This window comes from Prinia subflava, chromosome 5 (genome assembly GCF_021018805.1).
Source record: "Prinia subflava isolate CZ2003 ecotype Zambia chromosome 5, Cam_Psub_1.2, whole genome shotgun sequence".
NCBI lineage: Eukaryota > Metazoa > Chordata > Aves > Passeriformes > Cisticolidae > Prinia > Prinia subflava.
The window spans coordinates 23,814,085-23,829,443 of NC_086251.1; the positions used below are offsets into that span (position 1 = coordinate 23,814,085).

General features: G+C 34.9%; 1 protein-coding gene across 1 annotated transcript in view; it reads right to left on the reverse strand.

The window, feature by feature from the left end:
• The window catches only part of FUT8 (fucosyltransferase 8), a 66,221-nt gene that overhangs the window by 15,765 nt on the left and 35,097 nt on the right, over positions 1-15,359 (reverse strand). Inside the window, exons 7-8 of the mRNA XM_063398381.1 lie at positions 6,279-6,525; positions 4,946-5,122 (exon numbers count right to left, since the gene is read on the reverse strand). Of these exons, the coding sequence (XP_063254451.1) occupies positions 4,946-5,122; positions 6,279-6,525 (424 nt within the window). The remainder of the gene's footprint in view (positions 1-4,945; positions 5,123-6,278; positions 6,526-15,359) is intronic.

The window sequence follows — 15,359 nt, forward strand, 5'->3', positions numbered from 1 at the left end:
CAAACAATAAAAAAACAAAAGAAAACCAACAGAAAAAAGGAAGAGAAGGTGGAAATAGTATTAGAATAACTTAAAATTCTTCTTCTGAGAAATTACAGAAGCTTATATGAAGCTAAAAATAGTTTTTTCAGTAAGAACTCTTTCACAATTTTAATTTTATTTCTGATCTTTTTGTGTCTAACATTTTTGTCAATATTTAACCAGCTCTCAAAACACAACAGATGACACCACAATATTTGTTGCATATTCTAATTTCCATTGTGTTAATCATATTTGTATTTTTTAAAAGAAGGAAGAAGTACAGACCAAATGGAAAGACATCATACTCTGAGAACTAGCTGAGAAACAGAGCTCAGCATCAGCCTTATCTCAGTAAACAACTGGGAGTGGAGCAACATGAAGAACATTTAACAGAAGATGGCATTTCTACAGACAACCAACGTGGTAAAGATATTGGCAGACCCTTTGCAAGTTCTTGGTATCAGGAATATCAAGATTAATCACTTCCTTCAGACTTCAAAAATCAGAATCCATATGGCTAAGCAGACACAAAAGAACTTCTCTTCTTCACAAAAGAAGAATCTGATTTTTTTATTATCAAAAGATCACTCTAATAACTTTAAGGAATGAAGCACAAGGAAAAAAGTGTCATATCTGATCTGGCAAAAAGCAAAAGGTCAGAATTATTTACACGTCTTTATTAGGCATACATTTAAAATGTTCTCCTTCTTTCCATTAATCTGGAAACAGTCGAGATGCTTTTAGATCTGGTCTTCAATTCCATTTTATAAAGTTGATCCAAATTCATCTCACCAATGGTTTCAGAGCCCCTCGTCAAAACAATCATCAAAGCTTGTAATTTATCCACTCACATGTTGAACTTTTCAAACAAGCACTTTTATGTTGTCTCCCACACACAATGCCTGGGAAAAGAGGCTTCTTTTAAGATGTGAGTGAAAAGCAGCCATGCTCAGTGTGACCAAAGAATCTTCTGGTCCTCTATCCTATCCCCAATTGAGGCTGAAAGCAGAGTATAAAGAACAATACAGGAAAAGGCCAGGTGCACACTCCTCTCCAGCTGTATGTGGCCCACTGAGTTCCTGCACCAGGAGAGGTTTAATTCTCCTTCCCACTCACTACAGTGCTTGAGATTTTATTTGAAGCTATTCTTGCCACAATGACTGCAAAGAATAAAGGAAGTGAAACTATCAAAGTTCTATAGTTAGCTCTTGCTTCCTTCCATTCCCTTTTCCATCTATATTTATATTACGATTAATATAATGCTTACATTTTAGGTTTTTGGAGAATTTTTTTTTCTTTTTTAAGTAGAACTTCGGCACAATGCTTTTATTAGGATTCCTGAATGTGTAGAAAATGATTCATATGTAGTAAGTTGTCATATTTTTATTGACAGAATCACCAAAACACAATGTTGTGTAGGATGCCTTCTAGCTTTTCTCACAGTCTCTTCTCTGAAACAGGAAAGGCCCAGATTGTGAATCGTGGAATCATTTAAGTTAGAAAAGACCTTTAAGGCCATTGAGTCCAACTATAAACCCAGCAATGCCAAGTCCACCACTAAACCACGTCCCTAAAGTGCTACACAACTTTTAAATACCTCCAGAGACACTTCCTTGGGCGGTCTGCTCAAAGATAAAACCAAATAATGGAAACTGGCACAACTCTGTTTTCTTTGTAATGGATTACATAGAGATTGTGTATATCTCTTCCACATATCTAAAAATAATTCCCACTTCTTCTAAAGCTATCTACAAGACTCCTGAAATCTATCTAAAGGTCAGGAAGAATTTTATTTTTTTTCCCTCTTATGAGCAAAGGAAATTGAGAAATCAAAAGAAGGTGGGGAGAAGATAGTTAAACATCTTTCCTTCCTTCACCTAACAGCCTCAGATAAGGACACAAATCAAGCACAGTTAAGGGACTGTTTCAAGTTTCCACTGGCTTCAGAAGCTGATCAGCTCCTTGTGTAACTACAGCTCATCACTGCAGGTGCAAAGCAAGGCTCCTGTCCTCATTTGCTAGGCCTGTGGAAGTGTCCAGAACAGGCACTGAAAATTTTCTTCCCCCTGAAAGAAGATTGGGAGTACGTGTCAACAGATCAAGTAAAAAATAATGTGTTTTCTCAGGTCTTGCTCTGAAAAAAATTGGAAAATATATGAGCTGTTCATCAGATTCTAGTACTTTGAAGCACTGCTGAATTCTATCTATCAGGCATGCTATGACTTGGGGCAGTGGGAGGGTTAGCCAAACTACACATAGCAGAAAGGGAGCAAAGACATTAACCTGATACTGTGGAAGTAAATAAACAGTAAAAAAAGGAGAAAAAAGAAAATACAGATGACTTTAGAGGTAAACATTCTGGAAGGAAGAATGTGATTTGTTGAATTTTTGGTGCTCATATACAACAGAAAGACACCTAAATAGGTTCATATACAAACCAGAAATATATTAAATAAGGCCTCCTAAGAATTTAGGTATATATCATCTGTATTATTTTGAATACCTTGAAGAGTGAAGATACTGCAAGTAGTATTATAGACTAGAAACACATATACTAGACATTCAATAACTTGCATGTGAAAATTATTAAATCAACCAAAGAAAAAGCAATTTACACCATCCCTAACACATCACTTACCCAAGATAAATACCATGACCTCTGCTTACCAGAAGCTGTCAAATGTTTTAATCCCCTGTTCATTACAGTTGTTGAACTCTCAACCCTGCTACGCTCTACTGAAATTGTTCTATATGATCCTAAGTCTGAAAATTTATCACTTCTTTCCTTCTTTTGGAAATAGAACACAAACACTCTACAAACTGCTGGTAGTGACTGCACTATCTTTACTTCTGTACTTGCAGTTTGTAGACATCTGACTGCAAGGGAAGTTTTGGAAACTTAAAGTCAAAACATTTCTGTTTTCATGACTACGAATAGTTTAAAATACGTCTCTTGCTAGAAACAACATGCCTATTCATGTGAATGTTGGCTAAAATTTCTTTACTTAAATGCCAACGCTGTTTGACAGCCAGTCACTCTCTTGTGGAGAGATACAGTATCTTATACTTACTAATATTATTGCACCAAATAATGGATGCAACAGAAGCTACCGCAATGTGACAGCTGTTCCTATCAAAGCTGGGTAGTTCAATGTGACTAGAACATTTTTGTCACAAGCGTAAACCAATTTATAGCCTATTTCACAAGAAGAGAAAGAAAAGCTTCTTTGCTGCCAAAACATGACCTTAACCTGCCTTCAGATACTATTAAATGCCCAGACATCAAACTGCATCTTGCCTTCTGTGAAATCACAGGAAGTTTCAAACGCCTTCCACTCAAGGCATCTTGCTGCAAGCAACAGTAGGGTGCAAGCAACATAGGAAATTATCTTCCAGTGTAAGCTGTGACCTGAAAATGCAGCAGCAACACCTAAAAATTCTTCAATACCTACAGATTCTATGCCTTTGATGAAGAAAACATAAAATTAATGCTGTTTGACTGACCTGTGTCTTAACATATTAAAGTAAAATTATGATTTAGAATGGACTTGAGTTGTAGTTCTTAATAAAATTCAGTACTGTTTTACTGAATAAGTTACAATTCTACAATTATTTTTTGTTGCTATTAAAAACTTGGGGTGATATGTTTACACAGGTAGAGCATCTCATTATTATTCACAAAGAATGCCCAGGTTTGAAAGTTAAACAAAAATAAAGAAAAATGCATAAGATTGTTACATCAATATTGAATTCTGAATATAAACTGTTACAAACAGTTATTAAAGTTATTTAGGACAATATAATGAATTAAATATTATAACCTCAACTTTGTATTATCTGTCTTTTCATTGTTTAGATTTGCACTTTCAATGCTATAATTGTTTCTGCTATTGTTCTTGCCTCTACACATACAAAACCAGAAGGATTATGTTGCCATCATCTGGAGTTGAGTTTGTTCATTTAGTTTTTACAAAACACCATAATGTTAAACACCAGCCTTTGATAGATATGACAGAAAAACAGAAACAGCACCGTTGAAACAGACAGGTTTGCAATCCTGTAGAAAATGCTTCTACAACAAAATAATTTTCTGCTTACCTTGCATATGCCAAAGAAAATCTGCTATGTCATATGTTATCTTATATACTTTTCCAAGGATGTAACCAAGAATAGAACAGTTCAAAAATTTACCACTAAACTGCTTTGATTTTAGAAAGAATTAATTAATTTACAAGGAAATACAAGCTATGTAGGAGTAAATTAATGTTTACTGTGTATCCACGTTCTAGGCAGCTAGGATACAGAGTGAAAAAAAGGGATGAAGACACTGTAAGAATTTGAGAATCCCACCTATATTTAAGGAAAAATTTACTCAACATGTAGGATGAAAGGCCTCTATGTTATCACTACAGAAGTCTTTCTGAAAGAGGGAGGAGCTTCATCATAAACATTTCAACCCACTTATAAAAATTCCCCAGGCAACTGTGCAAAGAGAGGTATTTTTTGAACAGATTTTATATACTTCTTAATATATTAACCAGTTTTTACAATATTTCTAAGTAGTTTCTTTTTAAGATGTATGTTCAATAGGAATTTGTGTGTTTATTATTTATATTTATATTACTTATATGTATATTATTTTTATTTACCTGCCTTCTGCAGCATTGATTTGCTTTTGCACAGCCACATATATCTTGCTCAACTCTTCTAGATTTTTAACATTAGGCTTTGAAAACCTTACTTGGGAGAAAAAAATCCCAAAAAAGCCTATCTGAGAGAAAAATCAAAATCACTGGAAAATGGAATGCAGTCTTAACTGAACAAAGGGTTAAAAAATTATACTAGAACTTGTGGTGCACAATAGTCAGAAACTGTAAAGCTAACCATAAGGAAGGAACTGTAATATAAACATAATTCATCTTACTTTGATTTTGCCTCTTGCAACAATGAAGGGTCGTCTGTGGCCAAGTACACTCTTTTTTTATCCACGTGCATCCTGCGAGCCAGCAGCTCAAACCTCTCCTCCACGTGCACCATGTACTCCTCGATGGGGTGGAACGCTGCCTCTGTCCCTACTTTGTCTGTCCTTCGCACGTGAATGCTGGAAAAAAGGAGGAACTAGGAATTACACTTACAAATACTACACACGCTTTAGCAAATGAAATTTTGAATTGAATCCGTACATAAAACAAGGAGGGATTAAAACTCATCGGTGCCCATCGAGACACACTGACAATAAGACGTTAGTCTGTTCTCAAAAGCAATACAATAATCTGACAAGGAAGGCAAAGGGTAACTGAAAGAAAGGAATGGAGGACATTGAATTACAGCATATAAGGTGGCACTCCTTTTGTGCACAAGGTTAAGTTATCTACTGTAGATAGATAATGCTTGATCAATACAGGTCAAAAGGAAAATGGGAATATTTGCACCATATAATGACTAGTTTGAATTAAGGTAGTTACAAATTGATTTTTTGACCTCCTTGAAACGTAACAAGTCTTCAGATACAGCAGCAGTGAAGTGCCCTACTGGCTCAATGTCAAAAGCCAACTAACATTTGGACAACCTACTGTGTACTCCTAGAAGAAGAAAGCTTAAGGACTGAAGGAAATTCTGGCATAAGGAAGAAGAGTCTGCACAGCAGTAGCAACATTTTTCACACTACATGATGGAAAAACCTTTCTCCCAATAGCTGCTTTTCACTGCTTTTTTTCCTTCTCCCCGTATCTCCCCACACAGTCCTTTCCAAGTCACCAGCATCACTGAGAAACTACAACTGTGAAAACAGCAGCAGGAAAGGTAAAGGCACATACCATGTTCATATGTACCCAGTGATAAAATCAGTTGTGAATTGTGGCATGTAAAATGTAGGTTTAGCCTTCTTTCCTTAAATGTTAAAGCTATAGGCACTGGAAAGAAGACACAGACAGTAAAGTGCCTGGAATACAAGCAGTAAGGCAATTATATTAATGAAATTTTCTATTACCAGATGTGGAAGGATGTGTTAAAAAACCTTCTATTGAGCTGCCTTTTATATATCTCTCCAAATACAGGTAGACAAGTGTGCTGAAGTACTTGTAATCAACTTGTATTATGAACAGTTAAAAAATATGAGGTTCATCCAGAAATCACCCTCTCTCCCCACAGAATACTTCAAGACTCTGATTATCATCATAAAACAATTTTTCCTGAACACGAATCACTATATACACATACTAAAGCACAGACAGTTAAAAAGAAAACTAAATACCCACCCGATCACTGGATGTTTGAAACCAAGTTTCCTTGTGGCTTCCTCTATTTCTTTTTCTAGCCAAGGCTGTGGACGAATCAAGTATTTCACAAACTGTGAGACCCACCACACTGCAGGATCCCCATGTACACGAATTAGTCTATCAGCCAAGTCTTCAGGGACAGCCAAGGGCAAGTAGGGTGGCCGTGGGTGTAAGCTGTCAACAATGGGAAGTTCCACCACCTGAACGTCCTTGTCATTAGCCTCACCTGTTTTAAAATACATACTAAGATGAGTCAAGTAGTTTATTAACAAGCTTTATCATTGGCAAATAATAGCTCAAACATATCAACTCATCTGCATCTTCAATTTCAAAATCCTTGCTCAACTTCTTCAGAAACAGAATTAACAAATCTGATAAAAATCACAGCTTTAGACTAGATTTATATACAAACTTTATCTAACAATGCATTCAAGCAGAATTCTTAGCAGCTGGTAGTTAATAAAATATAAAATGTGTTTCTGTTTATATATTGATACCTTCTTATATATAACTATGCCATTACTGTGTGCGAAGGCTTATCCGGACAGACTATCTAAAATGTTTAAAATTCAGTTACTCATTTAAAAATTAAACAAAGAAATATTTTAAGGCATAAGAAATTGTTTAAAAAGTAAAGCTCTGCCGCTCCTTTGACATTTTTATTGCAGTAAATTTCAGCATTTCAGACATCATTATAACCACTGAATTAGCTACTCTGTTGTTTGAAGAGGAGCAAGACAATTCCTGTCTTCAAGACCTTAAACTATGAAGCAGCAAATTAAAAAGATCATGGAAAACACAAGCACTATATAAGTATGTGTTGTACATACAGTTAAGAATTTGTTATGTTTCAAATATTAACTACAGTAGAATATACAGATGGTTAAGACAGGATTTTAATTCAAGGCTTAACTGCCGCCAAACATCTTTTAAGAGCTTTTACAAATTACACAAACACAACTGTCTACATAACTGATAATTCAAAGCTATTCATTCACATACTGAAATAAATTATAATACATGACAATATAAAACAAAGCATTACATTTTTAAAGCATTGAACATTTCAGCTAATATTTCTAGTGCGCTTATTTCCTTCAAAATAATGTTTCCATTGTCTGAAGTATTTACTGGCAAAGATGGTTAGTTCTCCCTTTAGTGCTCACCAGCCAGGAAAAAAAACTGCTTTAAATATAAGCAAATCAAACTCATATAATTGTTGATGACCAAGTAAATCTTAATGCTGAAAAAATCAATTCAGGGAAAGAATAATGAGTTTAAGAACAGTTAAAAGATCCCAAAGGTTTTTTTTTAAAGACTAGTCAAAATTCTGCAGTAACTCTCTGATATATAGTTATTTAAATAAGGAATGTTTGTTATGCTCAGGTGTATTTTCAACTCATTCTTACCAGATTTGAAAATCTACCTTCCAAGATGTACCTATATGTCAGTATTTCATCACTGCACTGTACACCATCACTGTAAGGGATTCTTTGGAAGAATTTCCCATACTACAGATATGGATGATTCTTTTTAATTCAAGAAGCCAGTTCATATTTTTATCATCTATTATATCACACTCACAGGAAAAGATCTAATAAAAGTTCATAAATTCAGCAAAAAATATTGAGCATTTAAATCTTATAATATGGTGGATAATACTTTATTAGTATGACTTCAGAAAGCCGCAATAAAGAAAAGCAGCATGAAGCCAGAGAAGTGCTAAATCTGGTGCAGATGTGAAGTATCAGGCAAAAGTTTAGACAATAAAAGTTTAGCTTGGGATGAAAGAATGCTTGAGGTTCCATTCTTTTTATGTTTTTCCTCTCAGCTGACAATGGGAGAAGAAACAGGGTGGCAAATAAAACAATTGCAGCCTTAGCCAAGAGAAGGAAGAAAAGATTTCCATCTTAAGTTAGAGAAGGAAATTTGCTGCAAACCTTTTTAGGGGAAAAAGCAGGTGATGCAAAGCTGCGTAAAAAAGGTGTATTTTTATTAAGTACAGCATCACTGATAAGCTTTTAAACTTTGTTCTGTGACTAATAAATAAATTCTGTGAATAAATATGCTGGTCTGTAAAGACAGTGATTTGTAAAATCTTGCTATTGATAAAGGTGATTGAGCACTCTGACCTACTATTTGACATTCCTACCCTGAAAAGCACTCAATATATTGTTCCATCCTATTTAAAGGATGAATTCTAAAAATTTCCCTAGGCTATCTTAAGGTTTTGAAGAAAATGAAATTCGCCAGAAAGAACTAGGAAAACTCTCAGCATATATAGTAAACTATATTCAAGTATACCAAAATCACAGACTATCAAAGAAAATTGTGAAAAAATAATCAGATTTCAGCTTTCAGCTCTATGTGACATGCTGTTTGAATAGTAATGAAGCTGCAAGACTTGCTGCAAATCAAATTCAGAAACAAACAAAATGTATTCCATTAAGGAAAAACAATTTGATAGTTCAAAATTAACTAGTAGGTTGAGTGCTGTCTTCAAAAAAATTACTAAACAGATCATAAATATGGTCATGGCTATTTCAATGATGCTGTAGTTTGTTAATTGCTTACATACAATTATCATCTACATAATCAAACACACAGATATGAATTTCAGAAAACCTTATGGCAAGTCTCTAGATTGTATTACCTATATTATCATATCCAAATAAAGGAAAAACTCCCTATTAGTCTTCATTCACTTTTCAAAGTATGAGATAATAAATGCAATGAAAGGAAAGCTTACAGCAACTGTTTGCTTTTGCACTGGACAAAACAAATGTAGAGTAACTCTTTAGTGACCCTGAAGGAGGAAACAACTCTCTGCAACAGCCAGACACAGCCAAGAGACAGCATTCTTACCCTACTGATCCCTTTTTCAGTATTTGTGAAAAGATTCCTAATAGGCAATGAGCGTGTCCTATTTTCAACATACTTTAGAAAACTGTTATCCTTTTTTGGACAGCAGGATATTGTTCTATTTTACGCAGAAATAAGCTGCAATCAAAATCAATGATACAGGAGATAACCAAAAGTCAGTCAGATCAATAGACAAGCAGATACATTAGAAAATGGTAACTCACACTGCTGATTCATATGAATTTTCAACTGAAGATAATGAAACCTAGTTAAAAATACAGAATGAATTTTTAATCCACACTTCTGTTGTTAGCTACATTTTGTCTGATTTGTAAAATATTTGAGTTTTTTCTACTTGACAGATGTATTTTGTTAAGTAATAGATAAGCCATAAAAGGTAATAATCCATACTAATGTTTATGTATTTTTCTCCTGTTAGTAGTTTTAATCACACCATTATGTCAATCAGGTCTAAATCCCTGCTCAGTGGTGGTACAATTTTGACATCTGATAACATAATAGTAGAATTATTAGGTCGGAAGATACCTCTAGAGTTGTTATACATAACTTACATGTCAGCAATATTTCAAGTTCCTTCTCCTGATGTGATTTATTTTACTTTTACAGCTGTCAAAATTTGTCACTATAATTCTACTTATAGCTTAACTTTCATATGATTCCAGGTGCTATTTTTCAGTTTGGAATAACCTAAAAAATTCTCCCCCAGAGTTCTGTAGCTTAATCCTGTTTTGGATTTTACTTCACCGAGTAACCAAAGATTGGGTGTTTTTCAAGAGTCATAAAGTACTGCAATACTGAAAACACTCCTACCATAACAACATGCTCTGGAGGAAGGTCCTGGACTGAAATTGATTTTAATTCAGATGACCCATGCTAATTGTACCATCTAGTTCGTATTTATTACGTTTTTGGATATGCTGATCACTAATACATCAGTAACACAGTTTCAATTTCCAGGAGACACACTGAATACTTTTTAAATACTGAAAAGAGCTCTGTGTGTTACAAAAAGCATAACTTAGCTTTGCCACAGCATCCCAATATGCTTTAATCACTTTATAGCTCTCAGAACTTATATAATTTTTGTGATTTGGCATAACCTTACCATCTGTCTACTTTTCAAATTTATTCTAATTTAAAGCCCTTTTAAAAACATTTGTTATTTGTATCTTTCTTACCAACTTCCTTTTCTTGGAAGCCTGAAAAATGTTGGTTTGACTCAAAAAGACCTTTGGAATTTTGTCATTTTAGGTAACCTTACTTCCTGCCATCTGAACATTGGCTCATACCTGCACTTGGATGGGCATTTTCATTGGGTGCTGATTAATTTCTCACCTGAAAGGAGTAAGGAGATTGCATTTTACCCTGCAGTCACTACTTTTAGTTAATGTTAACTGAAAACCTGCCTGATCATTCATTCTCCTATTATTTCAAAATTCATCAGCTAATTTCATTTTTTTCAAGAAATCCTTAAAAGCATGCCAAAGAACGCCATGCTATGGACATTCCTGTCTTGTAACTGAGAACTTCAATTTAATTTCAGTTTGTCTTGCTAGAAACACAACTGAATAAACTTATGTAAAAATGGAATAGCTTGCTGCTTCTCTGTCTCTATAATATACTTAATTAAGGTGATACCAACTTGCATAGACTTATCACAGATATACTTAACCAAGCCCTACAGCACAAAGGACTGGCTGCCAATTTGGAACCTTACCCAAGTGAACAACTCTAAATTCAGCTGCAGGAGATGTGTCAGGGTGCTGGGAAAGCTGTTTGATTAGCATAGGGTATGGTGAGAGGACTGTGCTGAATTCTCTCAAGGCTCTTCATTGTCCTGCTTGTTCCTGTTATGTATTGCAAAGGACAGCAGGTTCAGGGTTCATCAATGATATTTCAGTGCTTTTCTTTTCAGACATTGTAAAAAGTGAAAAATATGTAAAGTTATGGCATGTTACTCTCTGTATGAATTGTCAAATAGTTCAGAAGAGAGTAAAAGTATGCTTTTATCTGTTTTGTGATGCAGACTACACCTCCTACGACTATCTTCTGGGCATTTGCAAACTTAAATAAAGTTACTTCGTAAGAGCTTTATGCCATGGTTGAATTATAAAATGGAATTGATACAAGGTAAAAATCATATTTTTCTTTTAAAGTAGTCAATGTAAAATATAACTCATATACCTAAATGCTTTTTTCTCTAAGCTTCTGCTTTGTACAATTTTAATACAGAATTTTTAAACTTGTTTTCTGAATTATTTCTCATTAGTGTTCCACTTATTAATTTCTTAATAATCCTTTATGTAACCAAGCCTTTTAAGACAGACGGGTGTTGAACAAATTTGCTGCAATTCTGTTTTAAAGAAACTGAAAATACAGTTCTTTCTTCGCAGGTTTCATATGCCATATGGATAGTGTTGTCCCATTTGTCATCTCAAGGGGCTGAATCTCGATACCTTCAGGAGTGAATAAACCAAAATGTTTTCAAACATGCCAACTTGCCTTCTATTACTTTTCTCAACCCAGCACTTCCAAGGGTTTTTTCCTGCATTCTTTCCTCTCCTCTCCTGCACAACTCTTGCAAATACCCTCACTTGCTCTCAAGTCTCTTACCTCTCTGGATACTGTTTGTGTTGAAAAGTGGCATCTGTGGTCAGTCACTGCCTCTTGCTTCCTCACAGGCCTGAATGTTGACTCCAGTGAATGTTTACACACACCCAGTTTATCTATTTTGAGGACTTTTAAGAGACCTTAACAAGACCTATTTCTTTTAGCCAAATCTGGCCAAATCCAATATTCTAAGTTAGGCTTAAGAAGAAAAAGAGCAGATAGACAGGTAAAGCATGATGACAAAACTTTTGCTCTCACAAGAAACCAGTCTAAAAAAAATCTGTAAAGATATTATTTAATCATCTCCCTCCCAAAACCTAAAACTTTCATGCTTTAAGTGTTTTCTGCTCCTGCAAAAATTGTAACTTCCAGAGCTACTGAACTACCAACATGTCTTTGTAACACAAGTGACAGTCTTGCAATAATATTTATTTTCCCATGTTACTCCAGTTCTTTGATAATCCTACCCACAATCAAAACCACAGCATGAAGATGAACAGTGCTGTTTCTGTCCTAACAAGTGATGAGATTCCAGTGAATGTTTTCCCTTTTGACGTGATGGAGGCCTCGACTGAGTGTAACAATTTCTGCATTTGCAATAGCTCTGTCCCTCACAGAACAAAAGCAGCGGTGCCTTTAGAGCCTCTGTGCCCTTTTTAGCATCTCAGATGAGCTGCATTATATAGACCTGTATTTCTGTTTCACTCTACTGAAAACTCCTTATTGCTTACTAGAAGCTTTATGCAGCAACTGTCACATCACTTTGAGAGAACTTTAAAAAGTAAAGATTTTTCCTATCTTCAATTGTTTAGATACCCAGTGTGTCAGCTGCAAAGTTTACAGATGAAGAGATTGCAAAAATGGACTTCATAGAACACTCAGAAGACTAAAATAGGTAGAAATCAAGAAGCTTACTAGCAATTTATTTTTCCTTTTATCTTTATATATTCAAACTGCTTTTGAATAATGCCCCATTTCATCTAAACAGCCAATATGGAAGGGGTACCTGTTAAAGAGGAGCTCCAGTTCCCTGGCTGCCAAAAAACATCATGAAATGTATGTGCAAAGGCAAATACACTTTTATAAATGCAAAGGCGTTCTGCCATGTTACCCAAGTTTAGTCATTCAAGTAAACAGTAAACAGAATTGATGTTTTAAAAGTAAGATCATACGTAAGGATAGCCAAAATAACTCAGGAACACATACAAAAGATCATTATAGCTATATTGATGAAAAAACAATTTTGGATTACTTTTCAAACAATTCCACTGAAGATTTTTCTCTATTTCAGTCTAATGTTAATTATTATATATTTGAAAATGGTTCCAGATACTTGCTTGCAATATTAGGTTATCTTCTCTGGAATAGAAAATAGGTTATTTTTATAACAATCCTTCAACAGCTTCAGAGATTTATCTCTTGCATGCATATGCTGACTGGACATACACTCAAGCCTGTAACAGGCATGTGTAAGCATGTAAAAAACAAGACAACATGCAGACAATATCTCGTATCTCATGACCTAGAAGTTTCCAATAAGTCATGACAATGGAGCTGAATATTTGCAGCTGGCTGTCCTGGCATGTAGTAGAGAAGCACTCCCATTTATTGTCTTTTTGAGATAGTGGTTTGTAACTCCCAGTCTTGTATTGTTCTAATTTGAACACTTGGAGGACTCCTCTTTCAATGAATTAGTAAAAGTACCTCCATATGCAAATCCAGATGGAACACAGCTCTCAAGGTATTTGTACACAAAAGGACATTTTAGTTACCCATAAATAAAACAGAATGGAATAAACCTTCATTGTTGTTTGAGATTCATAGCAGTGAGGCACATGTCACCTTAACAATGCATCTGAAAGAAACAAGGATGCATTCTACTTCAAATGGTCTACCAAGAAAATCAAGAGTGTAAGCCTGCAAAAATGGCAAAGGAAATTGTTCTGATCTTCAGTCATAGGGGAAAATGTAATTGAAGTATTAGAAAAAAACCAAAATGCATGAAGAGAAAGAATGGCCACCAAAATAATTGATATATTCACAAGCATCAGAGCTAAAACCCATAGTGCTGGTGGGGCTCTGGGATGTCTCCCACCTGGAAATGGCAGTAGTCATTTTCAAGACATAGGAAGGGTTTGCATTACTTCAATTGAACTCCACAGCTGCCAGTTCAGGTTACCCTTGTTTAAAGATTACTTTAAAATACGTAATGTTACTTAACTAGAACATTGTAATGACCAGTGCAATACATTCGAAAGCTCAAAACTTGAATGCATTCCCCAAAAACCTAACAATGATTCAGTCTGGACTGAAATTTATGCAGCCAAACAAAGAACTCAGATTAACACTTCAAACTTTGCAGTTTGAGACCTAACATACTTAGTTTACCTCATGCCATCTCTTCATATTAAAAAAAAAAACCTGATTTTTTTTCATTTGAATACAAAACACACTATTTTCCCCTACTATGCATGCTGCAGTACAATGTTTCAAGTAAAGAATGGTTACCTTAAATTAAATAAACTCTAATATTAAGTGAAAAAGCTACAAATTTGCTTATTAAACAATTCCTAGAAGGGCAACAGTTAAGCAAAAACCTTATTTACAATTTGTAATGGACACTTTTTTGGCCAATCTGTAATTTGTCACCCAAGATTTAATGTTCTTGAGGAAAGTTTGTAATTAACCCCTAACCCACAGGTACTAGTTTTGCTACTACATCGTGGGGGGGGCAACATCAATCTGCTAGGAGAAAGGGAAAGTCATGCTTCAAAGTGTAGTATTTCATATGAACAGCATAAGATCTGTGATCAAATGTGAGACTGATTATTCCTACCACTGAACAGGCCAGAACCAAGAATCCTTTCCCCCACATCCATGCACTCTTTGGATTTCTAAATCTTCAGCTTCAGCTTCCCCTTATCAAGAAATGTAGGGAAAGAAGCCCCTGCTATTTGGAAAGTAATGATTTCAGTGGGCATATTTAAATTCCCTTCCTTCATTTCAACACAGTGAAAGAATTCTCATGGAAGGTGTTTGCTAATCTGCTTATGGTGGTCCTGCCCATGCAAGGAACTCTTATCAAACACTCATTTGCTTTTTATACAGACATCAAATCTTCATCTAAACTAGCCATGACGTAAGGAGAACTCACTGTATACAATCCCAACGTTTTTGCTTCTTGAACATTTCTTTATAGATAGCACAATTGTACACATCAACCTTTAAAGAAATAGACATTCTTACTTCAGCTATCAGAAAATTTACTAGAGAATGGCTGTATTTAAATGAAAGTATTTTCCATTTATCTCTCATTCTGTTAAAAGATACTACTGACATGCAAAACAACTTCCAAGAGCACCATTCTTTTACCAAGAATAGATTTGATGAAATTCCTCATATAATTAGATGAGAGACAGTGGTACATTTAGGCCACATAAATGGCTTAATTAGGATCATCTTGGCTTGATTGATAATAGCATGACAGAACACACAGATGTATTTTATGATAACCTCCTTAAAATACAAATTAATTTAGTTTAGTATGGCAGATTTGGGACTACACAA